Genomic DNA, 18531 nt, shown 5'->3' on the forward strand with positions numbered 1-18531 from the left:
TTTGTTCTTCCTATGGATATGTCCATCCGGTAAGAAACATATATGACAATCAAACCAACTAATTTTTTTGGAATTAGGAAGATAAAATGCTTTACTCCTATCCATGCATTAAGGACATGGCTTTCGCCCAGCGGTTGGCCATCCTGATAGCATACCATATGCGGGAAAATCATTTATAGTCCATAACAATGAAGCTCTTAGTTGGAAATTTTGCTTCTTCGACACATCAAATGTTTCCACACCAACTTCCCACAAATACTTCAGTTCTTCCACCAAAGGTTGTAAATAAACATCCAGATGGTTTTTTGGGTTATCAGGACCGGGGATAAGTAAAGAGAGGAAAATAAATTGTCTTTTCAGACAAATCCAAGGAGGTAAGTTGTACGGCATGGTCATTACGGGCCAACACGAGTAATTTCTACCAAACTGACCAAAAGGGTCAAACCCATCTGTACACAAGCCAAGTCTCACATTGCGAGGTTCCTCGGCAAAATCAGGATATAACCTATCAAAACGCTTCCACTCCTCTCCGTCACTCGGATGACACATCTTTCCTGGTATACGAAGATTTTCTTTGTGCCATCTAATTTGGTTGGCAAGATTTTTCGTGGCATACATTCTTTGAAGTCTTAGAGCTAATTGAAAATAAATTAATGTGTTTACTGATATTGGTTTCTTTCTCTTTCCACTCCTCTTATTACCCTTCTTCCCCTTCAAAACAATATTTCCCTCACTTGTCTTATATCTATCCCTTTGACATTTCTTACATTTGTCAAGCAAAGCATCATCTTTCCAAAAAAGCATACATCCTTTAGGACATGCATCAATCTTTTCATGTGGAAGCTGAAGACCTTTAACCACTTTCTTGGTATTGTAGAAATTTCGGGTCATAACATTATTATCGGGTATAACATCCTCAACCAACGTAGCAATACTATCAACGGCTTTAAATGGCATATTATACTCACATTTTAAAGCAACTATCCTGGATGCAACTTGTAACAATGTCATTCTACCCCCCTCATATAAGGTTTTTTCGGAAGCACTTAGCATGTCAAAAAAGGCTTTTGCTTTTGGGTTTGGTAGTTCTTCATCAATCATTGGTACACGGTCGTCATTAATGAAATCATTAGACTGAAAGGCATCAAGTACCATATCTCTATATGGGTTCTCATTTTGTTGGATTTGAGGCTCTTCGGGATAATATTTTTCTCCATGGAAGATCCAACTGTAGTAGTTTGGAAAAAAAAACCATTTATAACAAGATACTCTTCTACTTCAATGTCAAATAAATATTTTAAGTTTTTACACTTAGTACAAGGACACCTAAGTTTATGTTGTTCCAAATTATATGAATCTTGACATCTAGCAAATTCAATAAATCCACGAACTCCCTTTACAAATCTAGCGATAGGACATTTATTCTTATCTACTCCTTCTTCGTACATCCAGCTACGTTCAGATCTCTTCATTTTAATCTATGCAATATATAGCAAACTAACCATTTTAAATAATAATATTTAATTTCAACAAAAAAATTTTACTTTAAATTTGTACTAACTTATCACATTATAGTAAATCAACAATGGTTATCTCATCCTCCATTTTATGCTAATTTCAAGATTTCAATTGGGTCCTTATCACTCCAACCTAAACTCATCAATGTACGTTTTCGAGTCACTAGTAAACACAAATTTGTGATTTATTAATGAGAAAAAAATTCGGCAGCAATTCCTCTTAATTCTCCAAATACACAATGTGGAATAGATTTATATTCCACATATGTATTTAGAGAACATTGAAGAAAATTGCAACCAAATTCTTTTCTCATTAATAAAATCACAACTATGTGTTTACTACCTAAGTGACTTGAAATGTACAAAGACAGTCCCAAAATGGGGACTATTCAAGAATTGCTCCTAATGAGTAATTCTTGAACGGGTACTAGGTCATTATATATTAAACAAGTTGTCAAAATTTTAAATAAAATTTTAAAAAATACAATTTATACATCATGCTCATTCTAACTTAATTCCGTCAATTATAAGGCAAATTTGTTTTATAACTAAAGTATGAAAAAAATTGACAATACTAACATTATACTACCTTCAACAATACTAACATTATACTACCTTCAACAATCCTAACATTATAATACCTTCAACAATACTAACATTATATACTACCTTCATAAAACTATACTACCTTCAACAATACTAACTTCAATATTACTAAAACTAAGTTACTACCTTCAATAATACTAATATTATCAAGATAACCTTCAATTACATCCCTTAATCAAATGACATTGCTAATTTAACAAAACCCCCCAATTTCTAACCCTAACTCAAATTAATTAAAAAAAATGCTAATTAAATTACAACTACATACATTAATAAGCATCACTAATGTATAAATTACAACTAGATACTAAATAGGCATCACAACTTAAACAAAATATGAAGGATTGAAGTAATTAAATCAATTTGAGTCGAAAATAAATCTTTATAAAAAAGAAAAACAGTGAAGGAAGGTGGTCGGTAGCGATGTGGTGTGCGGATGTGTTGTCATCCGGTGGTAGTGGTAGATGATGGTGGCGTCGGGTGGTGTGCGAATTTTTTTTTTAAGATGAAGATGAATGACGGGTGAAGAAAGAAGGCAAAAAAAACATATCAAACATTTGGCGACCGTTTTCAGTCGCCAAATTGGCGACCTTTTTAGTCGCCAATTTGGCAACTGTTTTCAGTCGCCAATTCGGATATTATTTCGTCGCCCGTGAATTTCATGCGGATTTTGGGATAAAAAGCTACAGTCGCCAATTTGGCGACTGATTTTCGTCGGCCGCTTTTTTTTCCTGTCGCCAAATTGGCGACTATTTTGACAGTCGCCTACTTTAGACGCCTTTAACGTGTTTTCTTGTAGTGACCTCAGTTTTGTCAAAATTGGCCTGAAGACCCGACCAGCTAGAGAACAACCTGAGTATATCAGTAGCTTTCTTGATAGAAGGCATGTCTCCCCTGGTAAAGACCATCAGGTCATCAGCAAATATAAGATGGGTAAGTTTCAACTTGGCACACTTTGGGTGATAGGAGACCTGCTGATCTTTGTACATTACCCTAAGAGCTCTGGACAAGATTTCCATACTTAACACAAATAGAAGTGGAGATAAAGGGTCTCCCTGCCGGACTCCACTTCTATCTTTAAAGAAGCTACAGTGCTCACCATTAATTTTTAAGGTAAACTAAGATCCTGTTACACAACCCATTATCCACCTGACAAAGGTTTCAGGGAATTGCGGAGCGTGCAACATGTTCCTGATGAAGGCCCATTGCAAGGAATCAAAAGCTTTGCTTATGTCCACTTTAAGTAAGCATCTAGGAGTTAAATTTTTCCTGGTATAACCTTTGATTAGACTTTGTGTAAGCATAACATTTTCATGCAAGCTCCTACCAGGTACAAAGGCAACTTGTTCAATGCCCACCAGTTTACCTATAACAGTCTGCAATCTCTTAGTCAAAATTTTGCTGATAGTCTTGTATACAATTGAGCAGCAAGAGTTTGGGCGAAAAATCTTTCACTGTTTAAACATATTTCTTCTTAGGAATTAAGGAAATGACAGTGACATTGGCTTGCTTAGGCATGAGACCAGTCTTGAAGAAATCCTCAACAACTAAAGAATAGTCATCCTCTATAATGTCCCACACAGACTTGAAAAACTATGCAGAGAACCCATCCAGGCAAGGACTCTTGTTATAATTAATTGAGAAAAGTGCAGACTTATTTTATGACCTGGTGACAGGAGCCATAAGTGATTCCTTGTCGTTGGATGCCAAACAAGGGCCATTAGCAATGGTAGCAGGATCTAGGGCAAGGATAGGGGCATCAGTCCCTAGTAGCTTCTTGTAGTAGTCAACAAAAGCATCCCCCACAGACTGTAAACCCCTGTAAGTATTCCCATGTGTATCCTGAATCTCATTAATAAATTGACTATGTTGCCTTTCCTTAAGCTTAGCAAAGAAATAAGAAGAACCAACACCTCATTGTACTTGACATCATGAAGTTTAGCCCTCTGCATTAGAATCTTAGCTTCAGCTTCCTTGAGGCTCCAAAACTCCTGGGACACACTCTTCTCTCTATTAATACAAGCCTCAGATAGGGGATCCAGTTTTAAAGCATCAAAACAACTACTGAGCTTAGTCCTCTTCTCCTCCAGCCTCTGCTTAATACTAGAAAAATTAGCAAAGTGCAACTCTCTAAGGGCATTCCTAACACATTTAAGCTTGGCCATAAGCCTATGCATTGAATTCCCAGTCACCCTTTGAGACCAAGCAGCAGAAACCCTATTTTTATAATCAGGGTGATCAATCCAGCAATTGAGAATTTAAACTGCTTTTAGGATGAGGATCCCCAGAGAATTGCAATAGGGCAGGGCAATGATCAGAAACATTAGGAGAAGGGAAACTAGCATAAGTCTGGGTGAAGGTCAATATCCAATCTGCATTAGTGAGCACTCTATCTAACTTAGAGTAAACTCTAGTAGATAGATCATGTTTATTAAACCAAGTAAACTCACACCCAATGTCAGGTAAGTCATCAAGGCCACACCTCTCAAGACAAGAATTAAACTCAGTGATATCATTTAAATCTGGTGGAGTGTTACTAATTTTTTCTTGAGCATCTCTAATGATATTAAAGTCTCCATAGCAACCCAAGGCCCTACTATGGCAGCATGCCTGATCATAGAGTCCCAAAGCCTTCTCCTATGAACTGCACTATTACTGCCATAAACCACAGACAAGTGAAATTTCCTTCCAGAAACTAAATGGTGGACAAAGCAGTGAACTACCTGTGCCTCGGATAATAGACAAGTGCACAGTTGAAGAATGTCAAAGTAGCCAAATCCTGCCATTATGATGACTACTGTAATTACAATAATGATTGTAACTACTAAATTTATTGTTCAAGATCTTAATGGATTTATTATGCTTGATTTCAAGCAACCCAAGGATATCTATTTTTGTGTTTTTCATATATTTTACCACCTCTAAATGTTTAGTCACTTTATTTAACCCCCTGATGTTCCAAGTTGATATAACCATCGAGGGGGTAAATCAGGAGGATCAGCCACTAGCTGGGTATCATCCACGTGATCCACTAAAACAGTATACTTATTTGGAGAGACAAGGTCCTCTGCAGTATGGTCATGCCTTTTCTGCACTGAAAGTACCCTGACAGCCCTTCCTGACAAGGAGGAGGCCCTAGCATATGGCTTCCTGAGTGCATTACAGCTCTCTTAGGGGAAGGAGACTTAGACTTTTCTTAGACAGGAGAACCTAGCCTCGGGCATCCTGAGTCCTCCTGACCCTCAAAGCTAATGACTCACCCCCTGAAGATGCTGTGGTACTACCTAGCTCATGGCATTCTGAGGCAACTACCCTGTCAGGTTGGGTAGATCTAGGAGCAGCAGCTGGGACAAGCCTATAAACCGGCTTATTTCCCTTAGGTGCAGCAACAGGTTCAGAAGTCCTAGTGACCTTATCTTTCTCCATAATAGGCCTACTCAGCTTACAAGAAGCTTTCAAATGACCCAATTTGTGACAGATTTTGCAGTAATATGGGAGCCATTCATAGACAATCCTCTGTGTAGACTGTCTAATGAAAGGAGCATTGATAACCACCTGATCTGGTAACTCTTTTGACACATCAGCCTCAACTAGCACCCTAGCAAAGGATAATCTGGCTTAACATGTGGTGTGGAGATCAGCCAACAAAGGTTTCCCAACCTTACTAGCCATTTTACTCGGGACAGAATCAGTCCACATGTAAGGATCAAGATCAGGAAACAAGATCCAGATGGGGACAATGGCCACACTCTCCGTGATACATGAAAAGTATGGAGTCCATTGCTTCAACACTATAGAGTTAGACCCTAACTTCCATGGACCCTTGTTTAAAACATCATTCATGGCTTCCTCACTATCAAACTTAAAGCTAAACCAGCCTTTTTTGAAGTATTGCACAAGTGGGATTGACCCATGATTCCAATGCTTTTGGACAAAGTCAGTAACTGTTTCATAGTAGGTTTAGCACCCAAGACATTCCCCATTAAAATGAATTTCCACTTCACCAGCTCATCTTGAACTTCATCTAAATGGATGTCAATTTCATAAGATTTAGCACTATCCTCGTTAAAGAAGAGACTCATCCCTTTACTTGCCTTATCCTTAGTCACATCCGCCCAATTTTTCCCAGAAGAGACCTTATCCGCCACTTTACTTCCATTAACAACATAAGAAGTAGGCGTAGGAACATGATCGACAATAGTATCCACAACCACTGTCCCTACCCTAGTAATCTCCACTACAGGTGAAGTAACCATGGGAGAAGCCATGGCTTCCCCTGTTTTTATCGAGCAAGACGGAGTTAATCCAGTGTTATTAGTGCGAGAAATTGAAGAATTAGAAACAATTGGAGACTTAGCAGAAGAAATATGAACAATAGGAGACGGATTAGGAGTAGGAAGAGCATGAACAATCACCTCATTGACAGTTCGATGACTACGTAAAGAAGAAGAACGACCTACAGAAGAGGTAGAACAAACAGGGGAGAAAACAGTACCATGAGAATCGCGATCATGAGAGGAGTCCGTAAGTAACCTTGATTTTGGGGCGCGACCCCTCCCCCTAGCCATGGTGAAGGAAGGAGACGCAACAATGGCAACGCTTTCTTGGGAAATTATTATTGTTATTACTACTACTACTACTATTACTACTACTACTGATGCTGCTGCTGCTACTACTACTACTACTACTACTAACTACTACTATTATTATCACTATTATTATTATTATTATTATTATTATTATTATTATTATTATTATTATTATTATTATTATTATTATTATTATTATTATTATTATTAAACATAGCCTAGTTAAGCGTTGTATGAGCTGAATTGGATCTCGTTTTTGTAGCAAAGCCTAATATAGTTATTAATATTTACCTTAATACCACACTCTATACCTATATTACTTTGTGTACCTGGCCTAATGAATAAGCATCCTACAATCTACTTAAAAACATCAAATTAACAAAATAAGTATGAGGACGTCTCAGTCGCCAAAGGACCCCTAAAGATAGAAGCATTGGGTGGTGCCAAAAAGATTCATGTTCGGAGCTTAATACTGAATCAGTTAGGATCATTTAAAGAAGAATCTTCCCAAATTGTTGACTCAATAAGCTCCATAAGTCTTTAGGTTAACAAAAAAAATTAGGAAAAATTGCCATCAATAACGAGGATAACTTGTGGCTAGGGGTGAAAGCCAACCACGATCATATTCTAATTTTGGGATATCTTTTAGTTTCACTATCCAAGTTGATGGAAAGTAAAAATCTATCCAATATAGTTAAAAGGCTACACAAAATATTTAATTTTTAATCCACATGTCATTTTTATATTGGTTAATAATAATTCATGTATATTAATTACTTGATTATCTATCTACAAGTCATCTCTAAATATCATGTGTTACACACTTATAAGTAGAAAAAAAAAAAAAAAAAAAACATTAGTTGCAAACTAAAAACAAATTAAGGATTTTTTTTGTCAAACAGAACCTTTAAAAAAGCTCTTTTCGAAACACTACCTTTAAATAAAAGGTTTGTAAAACACAACTTTTAAAAATCAAAAAGTTGCAAAACACTACTTTTAGACTAGAGTTTGACCCAATTAATAAAAATCCGTTGATGACTCACTATTAATTACTCCAATAAGTCTCCTTGTGACGGATATATCCGTCAAACTTATATCGGGTCAAATATCACTCACATGGGTAGATAAGACAAAAAATAGAGTGCCTAGGTAGTTACAAATCATTTTTCTTTATCTACCCATGTGGATATTATTTGACCTGTCACAAGCTTGTGACGGATACTGTTCGTCACAAATGAGAATTTGTGTAATTACTCAATCATCTTTAAAAAAAATACTCTATCACGTGTGAATGTGTGATGACTAAACTCCTCCCTCCACTCTATTTCACTCTCTCTTTACTTCTTAATTTTAAATCTAAATCACCTTATACAATCCCAAGTTTTTACAGTTGAATAATCCAATTCATAAACAACCCCAATTCCTTGCGATTATCCTCTGAATCTTGCTGGGGGGAATTAATATAAACGGTTTGTTGGATAAATGGAGGGAAAATTAAGAACGAGTGAATGAATTCGAAGGAAAACAAAAATAACAGAAAAAGTGAAACATACATGACACGTGCGAACTATTATGACACCGAAAATAAATTAAACTGACGGAATTCGGCCAAAAAGTATTGTTTTCCAACTTTTTGGTTTTTAAAGGTTGTGTTTTACAAACTTTTTTTTAAAGGTAGTGTTTTTGCAAAAAGTTTTTTAAAGGTTGTGTTTGACAAAAAATATCCACAAAATAATACAAACTATTTATTTTCCTCTCATAAAATTGGTTATTAATCTACGTATTGATTGTGGTTATTAATCTACCTATTAATTTAACTTCTACTTAATAGGTGACATTTTTGTTTTCCCTCACCATTATTATACATTGTATTTATGCTACTATATATTTTTTTTATCTCCCCCTTAATTCACAAAATGGTTCTTCTTATCTCAAATAAATTGTTGAAATTACTTAGATAATTAATAACAAAAATTTCCTTATATAAATATTATAACAATCCTACTTTTCATTTTATTCACAAGTTGGTAGGTAAAGTTTACATAGATAACTAAATGAATTATTTAACTTTTTTATCCTTATTATATGTTTTGAATTAAGTAATAAGAGTAGAATCCTATTTAGTTATAATTTTTGTATTTGTATTGAAATTTGTAGGAGGATGACAAACTCACATATCAAACATTGCATGAAATCTGAAAATAATGGTTTTGGAATTTCTTTGAAATTTTCTTTTGTTTTGAATATTCTTTTCATTTTTTATTGGTTTTTTTTTTTAATTATGACGTATGTGTAATATCAAGTGGTAGTATGAATGTCTACTAAGTGGTGAAATGTAACATTATATATTCTAACTCTTGAAATATTAATTGACAAATTTTGTAAATTGTACTAAATTGTCTTTCACTCTTTCGTGCACTTTATTAGTTTTTCGTGTAATACTTCTTTTCTATGGATCCTTGGTCCATAACAATAATAGTCATGATGGAGGTAGGATATGGATCCATTGGGATGCTAGTAATTATGATGTTGAGGTATTGAGAAGTGAGGCTCAAGTGGTGCATACCAAAATTACTTATTTACCAACTGGGGGTGTTTGGTGGTTATCAATGGTCTATGGGTTTAATAGACTTGCTGATCGTACTTCTTTATGGCATTCTATTAAAAATATGAAGAATTCTATCATGGGGCCTTGGGTTGTCATGGGAGACTTTAACAATGTTTTGGCTATGAATGAAAGAATTGGGTCGGTTTTTACTGATGCTGAGGTAAGGAAGTTTCAGGAATGTGTAGATTTTTGTGGTTTGTGTGATATACCTGCTCAGGGAGCATTCTTCACCTGGACAAACAAACATGAGGTTGGGCACTTGAAGTTCAGCAGAATTGATAGAACACTTGTAAATGATAACTGGTTGTTAGAATTCCCTAATACCATTACTGTGTATCACCCTGAGGGAGTTTTTGACCATTGCCCGTGCACTATGAATCTCACTTCTGAAGTAGGTCAACAGAAAAGATGTTTTAAATACTTCAATATGTGGGGAAAGGACCCTGGGTTTCAGAATATTGTTCAAGATATCTAGAGTTTACCTTTGTATGGGTATAAAATGTTTCAGTTTGTCAAAAACATGAAGCTACTTAAGAAGTTATTGAAAGAGCTTAACAGTGTTGGCTATGCTAATATTGAGACCACTACTAAGGTAGCTCTGATGCATCTCCACAGTATGCAGACCCAATTGCACTATGACCCAACTAATACTACTTTGCAGCATGCAGTAAAGAATGCTGATATTCTTTATAAATAAAGGGAGGTAGCTATGAGAAGCTTTCTTGCTCAAAATGCCAAAATTCAATGGCTAAAAGATGGTGATGACAATACTCACTACTTCCATAGTGTCATCAAAGCACGTAAGATGCAGAATATGATCCTTGGAATTCGTGACATGGATGGCAATAATCACACCACACTTGATGCCATTGAAGGAGCTTTTATCAAATATTACAAGAATCTTCTGGGAACTCAAACAAAAGTGGCTAAGGTTCATAGGGGCATTGTTCAGAAAGGCAAAATGGTGACTGATCAGCATAAACTGCAGTTAACTGGAGTTGTGACTGATAAGGAGATCAAGGAGGCTTTATTTTCCTTTCCTGCTGATAAAGCACCTGGACCTGATGGGTACACTTATCAATTTTTTAAGGATGCCTTTGATATTATTGGAGCTGATTTATGTGGAGCTGTGAAGGAATATTTCTCTGCTGGGAAAATGCTTAAGCTAGTAAACTCTACCACTCTGACTTTATTCCTAAGAAGGAAAGACCTCTGACTGTGGCTGATTTTAGACCTATTGCTTGTTGCAATGTGGTCTATAAGGTTATTTCTAAAGTGATATGTGCTAGATTAGCTTCTATACTGCCTGATATAGTTAGTGAGAATCAGAGTGCTTTTTTAAAAGGGAGGGACATTGTTGATAACATCCTGATTTTGTCATGAGTTGGTTAGACTGTACAAGAAAAAAGAATGCTCACCTAGGTGTTTGATGAAGGTGGACCTCAAGAAGGCATATGACTCAGTTGAATGGGAATTCATTAGACAAATGTTGTATGCTTTGGATTTCCTTCATCAGATGATCCAGTGGATAATGGAGTGCATCACAACTCCTTGGTTTAATCTTTCTCTTAATGGCTCCAACTTTGGTTATTTCCAAGGCAAGAGAGGGATCAGACAAGGTGATCCCATGTCACCTTTATTATTTACCCTTAGCATGGAATACCTTAGTAGGATTTTGACCTTAGTGACAAACACTATGGATTTTAACTACCACCCTCTGTGTAGAGCACTTAGTCTGACTCATCTGTGCTTTGCAGATGATTTACTAATGTTTTGCAGGGGGGACAAGCATTCTATCTGTACTATTTTAAGAGCTTTTGCCACATTTTCTAGGGCTTCTGGTCTGGTAATGAATAGAGAGAAGTCTGAAATTTATTTTAATGTTATGAGTAATGAGGATAGTCAGTTTGTTCTGGGAGTCTCAGGGTTCAGAGAGGGGCACTTCCCTTTCAGGTATCTTGGAATCCCCATTATCTTATAAGAGAATGGCAGTGGGGGACTGTTCCAGACTTGTTGAGATGGTGGTGATGATAATACGTGGATGGGGTGCTAGAAAGCTCAGCTATGCAGGTCGACTTGTGCTTGTTCAGGCTGTTCTATCTCAACTCCACAGTTTTTAGTCTCGTATTTTTATCATTCCCCTTACAGTGATGGATAGAATTGAGCTTATTTGTAGGAACTACCTATGGTGTGGATCTGAAGAGTTTCATAAAAAATCTTATGTGGCTTGGACTAAGGTTTGCACTGACAAGAAGTTTGGTGGGCTTGGTATTATTGTTAGAATTATTAATCTCATTAATTTACATATTCATATATCAACAGATTTATTTAGTCATAAAATAAATACAAGATCTTATGCATGCAAACTAAAACAAGATAAGGGAAGAAATCATCAATCTTACATTGGGATTTCGGATCAAAGGGCACCAACAAGATCTCCTTCTTGTTAGTTCTTGAGCTTTCCAACAATGGATGAACAAGGATCAAATTAGAACCTCTCCCAAAAGCATATACCCAAGGAAAACTCTTAATAACTAATATTATTATGATCTAGTAATAATATAAGTCTTACTAAAATTTGACACAAAATAATATTTTGTACTCTTGTATATTTCGGTCAAGAGAGGAGAGATTAGTGAGGTTTTTATTTCTCTAAAAATTCTTCACAAGATAGAGAATTGATTTTCTTACACTAGAAAATATTAGGTGTAGTTGTGAATGAATAATTGAGAAATCCACATTGTTACACAACATGGAAAACCGGTTGGGGGGGTCTATATTGGGGAGCCAATTCATGGTCTTGTTCTTCTCAAGATGAGACTAGGCATGCAAGGCTAAATAGTAGGCTTTTATCATTATGTTTCCAATTAAAATAAAACACAATATAAACCTTATACTCCCTCCATTTTCGGCACACTTAAATAAAATGGGTAGTCCATTTTATTTTGTCATTTGTCAATTTTGTCACATGTTACATGTTACATGACATGTTACAATGCAATGTATTTTTAACATATTAAAAATCAACATACTCATAAAATATGTCATATACAAAATCGACTAGTAATTCGTAATTACTTGTGCCAAAACGGTTTATCAAATTATAAATTACAACGTCTTGTATTTATAATAAATCATTCATTCAATTTCGATTTCAATTGTTTCGTAAACAATCATTTTATCCAAGTAATAAAACAATTCGATTACTTAGACCGTATCTAATATAATCGAATTACAATAAGACACGTTAATTTTACTCACAAGATCATCCGTCAATTTTAAGCAATTTAATTAACTCGTATCGGATACGATTAATTAAATAATCAATTAAGAGTATTTCCTTATAGGTATGACCTAAGGGGATCAACTGATCACCACCGTCGTACGACAGTAATGTCAAACTCTAGTCAGCCAATCATTACCGATATGTGTGGACCAGTTGACTGTAAAAAATTACATCCCTCTTGTATTCTTAAAATGAGATTTAAACATGTGATCATCATGATCGACACTTGTGATCGCATTATTGTCGGAGGACACATATTCCAACAATCTCCCACTTGTCCTCGACAAGTGTGCGTCACCAATTCTCTTGTCTTATTACTATCTCCCACTCAATGCAAGGTGTCTTTCAGGTCGTACATGCAAGTGATCATATCGAGAGTGGTTTCCTCGATCTGGAGAATAACCAATTGACCGGAATTATTCTATCATAGAAACCTTCCGAGCGTAGCCACGCATTTCCAGTTCATTACTCCTCGAGTGGCCCTGAGATATTGTTTTAAACCTGACAAAGGGGTGGACAATTCCTATCGCACTATTCCCTTCGACTAGCCACAGCCATCATAACCCAAAATATGCACATTTGACCCCATTTACGAAGGTCGTAGTAACATAAATCAAAGCTAATCTGAAACTGTGCCATCTTAGGCGAACATTCTTTAGTCAAAAGAATCAACTCATTAGAATACTATAGTAGCTCTCGCCACGACCAGGCTATATAAATTTGCCAAAACTCTATAAGCGGTCACTGCCCGACAAAGTGTTCCTAACAGTCTGCCTATGTGATCGACTAGTCATCTCACATGACTGTATGGCACTGAACTTGCCATCAATCGCATCACACTCTAGTCACTTCGAGAAGTCACCTCATACAAGTGACTATGGGTGAATACTATGTTAATCCGCGTTCACTTTAACGGGGTTCAATATCGTCATACAACCCGTTTGGATGTAACAAAGTATAATAAAAGAGTTTTAAAGTAAAACTCGAACGACAAATGCGATTATCACATATGAATAGTCAATGCCTGATTATTATTTAATATTCTATAATCTAATTTGATCTTGTATGTAGTTGTTCATCTCAATCCAATTGAAATGACATGACTCATCATGTTAAGCCTAAGAATAGGCATTGTAAGTAGGTCTTAGCAACTCCCTACTCAACCTTGCTACATACTTGTTTTCCTTTCGTAATGTATACATTTGCATTACAAAACTTTCTGAGTACGTGTCTAGATCCAATCTAGACATAGGCTTTCTTGCCTTAAAATAGCTCCCACTGTTTTCACAGTGTGCGGAACTCATCCCTCTTGCACATCCCATGATTGCTAGTATACTCAATTTCCGTTGTAAATATTTCTCATTGTTCTTTATTGTAACACCCCCTCATACCAAGGTGCCTTACCAGGACCACCCTACCATGAAAGTGTGTTACCATATCGGTTGCCCGAGGTCAGTACATATCAAAAAGCGTCTGAACTGAGCACATTTATTAAAGTACTGTAAAGTGTCAAGTTTACATCAACCAAATCCAAAACTAATCCAAACAAATACAACTGCAATGTCTGACAACTAAAGAAATCAAAGCTAAGACTCGGACGGTGATGCTATGACTGGTGATGACACACTCCCATGATTGTCCCAAGCCCATCACTAGCAATACCTGTCAAGCCTGCTCACCATCCCCGAATGGATCACCGCAGATTCCACAAAAAACAACGGGGTCAGTATTACTCAAACAATATAAGACAGACAAACGATGTAATCAACTGATCATCTTCCAATTCTAATCTTTGTTCACATACTGTATCCGACTACACACCAAAGTGTGTAGCCCTGCCAGATTACCCATCGCAACAGGTAATCCTCGCGCCTTGATGGGTGACCTTGGCCGATCCCACCTAGTCGGCTCCTCAATGAGCGACAAACAATCCTTGTCCCTTAATGTGCACATCCCCTCCCGTGGCGGGTTCCACGGAGGGCGAACTAGGGTGTGAAGCCACTCCCGCAAGTGACTCAACCACACTCACAATCATACAACATCACAGCTGTCTCAACACCCTCATACCAACATCGTCACAACAATCTCCATACTCCGATGATCAACAGATAACAATAATCACACAACAACATGTCTTAACAATGAACAGTAAACTGAGTAGGGAAACCCTACCTTAGCAACCAACAGTAGTATGCAACACGGACAATCAAAAAGGCTCCTCTACGAAGTCTTCTCCTATACAATAATCATGTAACACAATTACACATTGCACAATTCCCATAATCCCATTTCCATATATATATATACAGTAACCCCAAAGAGTACAAATAGCATAAAGATAGAACTTACCAACAGTGCAACGAGAACTTATACGCAAGAGTCACGAAGATTACTCACACGACGATGCTACGGAATGATTAAGGGAAAGATTAAGGGATGATTAGGGTGTAATTAGGGTAACGTAGAAATGATAAAGCTTTGAAAATGATATTTAGAAACTGACGCGGAATATAAAATACCCTAAACATTCCCTAATCAAACCGTCGAAATAACACTCCGCCAGACCGGATACTCGGTCGAGTAAGTGTATACTCGGCCGAGTATCCTCTACTCGGTCGAGTATTCACTATACTCGGCCGAGTATTCCTCGGCAGAACCAAAACAACACACGACAACAGCACTACTCGGCCGAGTAGGCTCTACTCGGTCGAGTAGTCACCAAAGAAAATCCGTAGTGTTACAATCTTCCCCCCTTAAAAAGAACTTCGTCCCGAAGTTCACAATCTACTATAAGACAAAGCACAACACTGCGCCACAAGACTATACTAACCACATATAACAACACCAAGGAACTATACAAGTCACCACAAAAATCATTATCCCGACTCAAAGCAAAACAACAAACAAAACAAAACAAGACCGCGACCATCTCCTACCCCCCTAAAAAGACAACGATTACGTCCCCGTAACCAAACATACCTGATAAAAAAGGTTAGGAAAACGTTCTCGCATAGCTTCCTCGGGTTCCCATGTGGCTTCCTCCACATTATGATTAGACCAAAGGACCTTGAGTAAGACCGTCTCACCATTCCGGGTCTTACGAACCTTGCGATCAAGAATCTCCTTAGGAATCTCGGCGTAGGACAAGGATTCATCAAGCTCGATGTTCTCCATTTCAAGGATATGCGACGGATCGCTCACATACTTCCGTAGTTGAGATACATGAAAAACATTATGCACCCTATCCAAAGCTGGTGGTAACGCTAACCTGTAGGCCACCTCGCCAATACGGTCCAAAATCTCATAAGGACCTATAAACTTTTGGCTTAGCTTACCCTTTTTCCCAAACCTCATAACACCTCGCATAGGTGACACTTTTAAAAGAACCTTGTCACCTACCGTAAACTCAATGTCCTTGCGGTGTAAGTCGGCGTACCTCTTCTGACGATCTTGAGCTGCTCTCATCTTTTGCCGAATTAACTGGATTTGCTCAACCATATCTTGAACCAGCTGTGGCCCTAAAACCATCGTCTCGGAACTATCATCCCAATAAACTGGACTTCGGCATTTCCGGCCATACAAAGCTTCAAAAGGTGCCATCCCAATTCTTGTATGATAACTGTTATTGTATGAAAACTCGATCAAATCAAGCCTGTCTTCCCAATCGCCCCCAAAGTCCATAACACATGCCCTCAAAGATGTCTTCTAAAGTCTTGATGGTCCGTTCGTCCACGACCATCGGTTTCGGATGAAAGGTGTACTCATCTTTAAAGTCGTACCCATCAACTCTTGCGGCTCTTGCCAAAACTTGGATATGAACCTCGCATCACGATCAGAAACGATATCTTTAGGTATACCATGTAACCGAACCACATGCCTCCTGTAACCCAATGCCAGCTGCATCTTAGACCAAGTATCTTTCATGGGAACGAAATGGGTTGACTTGGTTAACCGATCAACAATCACCCAAATCATGTTGTTACCTTGTTGTGACCTAGGTAACCCCACAATGAAGTCCATGGAGATCGACTCCCACTTCCACTCGGGTACTTTCAAAGACTGAATCTTACCTTGTGGTCTCCTTTGTTCACTCTTGACCTTTTGACAGGTCAAACATCCGCCACAAACTCAGCTACATCTCTCTTTATGTTTGGCCACCAAAAAGTCTTCTTAAGGTCTCTATAAAGCTTGTCACCACCTGGGTGAACTGAATAGGGAGTGCAATGAGCCTCCGTCAAGATCACTCTCCGCAACTCTGCATCCTCAGGAACACACCATCTCCCATCAAAACGAACACTCCCATCTCGATGGATAGAAAACCTGGAAGCCGTTCCACTCTCTACCTTTGACTTCCACTCCTGAATTTTAGGATCAAGCTCTTGCTTACTTTTGATGTTCTCATACAACTCTGGCTCGATCGTCAAATCCCCGATGGTATCCCCCTCTCGAATCATAAAGATCCCCAAACTAGACATCTCATCCCTCAACTTCAGCAAGGACATAGCTGTACATAGCGAATGAACGCTCTTCCTACTCAGTGCATCTGCAACAACATTAGCCTTACCCTCGTGATAGATGATCTCCATATCATAATCTCCAATCAGCTCCATCCACCGTCTCTGTCGCATGTTAAGCTCCTTCTGAGTGTAGATATACTTTAGACTCTTATGATCAGAGAACACCTTAAAAGTTGCTCCATACAGGTAGTGTCTCCAAATCTTAAGAGTGAACACAACCGCACCCTTGACTCGGATCATGAGTAGGGTAGTTCTCCTCATATTGCTTGACTGCCTCGAAGCATAGGCTATGACTTTCCCTCCCCGCATCAAAACACAACCAAGACCATTCTTTGAAGCGTCGGTATATACCTCAAAGTTCTCACAACCCTCCGGCAAGGCTAGGATAGGAGTGGTCAAACGTTCTTTTAAGGTGAAACGCCGTCTCACAACTCTCATCCCAAACAAATCGACTTCCTTCCTCATCAAGGATGTCATAGGCCGCGCTATGGTAGAGAAATCTTTCACAAATATCCTGTAGTAGCCGGCAAGGCCTAAGAAACTCCGAATCTCAGCAACATTCTTCGGCGATTCCCACTTGGTAACGGCCTCAATCTTACTAGGATCCACAGATACCCCCTTCTTAGATATTACATGGCCCAGAAAAGCCACTTCCTCTAACCAGAAATCACACTTGGATAGCTTGGCATAAAGCTGATTTTCTCTCAAGGTCTGCAGGACTATCCTCAAGTGCTCCTCATGCTCTTCCTTAGTCTTAGAATAGACTAAGATATCGTCGATGAAAACAACCACAAACCTATCCAAAAACGGTGTAAAGATCCGATTCATCAAATCCATAAAAGCTGCTGGCGCATTGGTCAACCCAAAAGGCATCACCACGTACTCGTAATGACCATATCGAGATCGGAACGCTGTTTTAGGAATATCCTCATCTGCTATCCTCACCTGGTGATACCCCGACCTCAGATCAATCTTGGAAAACACACCTGCTCCACTTAACTGATCAAACAGGTCATCAATTCTCGGCAACGGATACTTGTTCTTCACAGTGACCCGATTGAGCTCTCTGTAATCAATGCACAGTCTCATACTCCCATCTTTCTTCTTTACAAAAAGAACTGGAGCTCCCCACGGTGACACACTAGGCCTGATGTAACCCTTGCCTAGCAACTCATGTATCTGCTTTTTCAACTCTGCCAACTCTTTAGGTGGCATACGGTAAGGTGCTTTTGAAATAGGACCCGTTCCCGGCTTAAGCTCCACGCTGAAATCAACATCCCGCTTGGGAGGCAAACTCGGTATCTCCTCCGGAAAAACATCTTCGAACTCTCTCACCACAGATATCTCAGAAGCTGCCGGTGGCTCTACTCGGTGGTCTCTCACATGACAGAGAATCAAAGGACACTTC

The 18531-nt window shown here is 38.1% G+C and overlaps 2 protein-coding genes across 2 annotated transcripts; one reads left to right on the forward strand and one right to left on the reverse strand.

Annotated features, from left to right (window-relative positions):
• Positions 1-4361: 4361 nt before the first annotated feature.
• Positions 4362-4909, reverse strand: LOC141639429 (uncharacterized). The gene is made up of 2 exons (XM_074448559.1): positions 4847-4909; positions 4362-4733 (listed from the first exon to the last, which is right to left on the reverse strand). The coding sequence occupies exons 1-2, from the start codon at positions 4907-4909 to the stop codon at positions 4362-4364; spliced, it is 435 nt and encodes a 144-aa protein (XP_074304660.1).
• Positions 4910-10749: 5840 nt separating this feature from the next.
• On the forward strand, positions 10750-11440 carry LOC141639430 (uncharacterized). The gene is made up of 3 exons (XM_074448561.1): positions 10750-10939; positions 11078-11166; positions 11246-11440. The coding sequence occupies exons 1-3, from the start codon at positions 10750-10752 to the stop codon at positions 11438-11440; spliced, it is 474 nt and encodes a 157-aa protein (XP_074304662.1).
• The last annotated feature ends 7091 nt before the right edge of the window (positions 11441-18531 follow it).

The sequence above is a fragment of the Silene latifolia genome, unplaced genomic scaffold, assembly GCF_048544455.1.
Source record: "Silene latifolia isolate original U9 population unplaced genomic scaffold, ASM4854445v1 scaffold_389, whole genome shotgun sequence".
Taxonomy (NCBI): Eukaryota; Viridiplantae; Streptophyta; class Magnoliopsida; order Caryophyllales; family Caryophyllaceae; genus Silene; species Silene latifolia.

What these genes read in the sequence shown, in the direction of transcription:
- LOC141639429 (XM_074448559.1), bottom strand. Translation starts at nt 4,909, where the DNA reads ATGGCAGGATTTGGCTACTTTGACATTCTTCAACTGTGCACTTGTCTA. An exon ending in GTCTATTATCCGAGGCACAG is followed by an intron (nt 4,734 to 4,846) that starts GTAGTTCACTGC and finishes CTCTATGATCAG; the next exon opens with GCATGCTGCCATAGTAGGGC.
- LOC141639430 (XM_074448561.1), top strand. Translation starts at nt 10,750, where the DNA reads ATGAAGGTGGACCTCAAGAAGGCATATGACTCAGTTGAATGGGAATTC. An exon ending in CAAGAGAGGGATCAGACAAG is followed by an intron (nt 10,940 to 11,077) that starts GTGATCCCATGT and finishes TGTGCTTTGCAG; the next exon opens with ATGATTTACTAATGTTTTGC. An exon ending in TTTCTAGGGCTTCTGGTCTG is followed by an intron (nt 11,167 to 11,245) that starts GTAATGAATAGA and finishes TGGGAGTCTCAG; the next exon opens with GGTTCAGAGAGGGGCACTTC.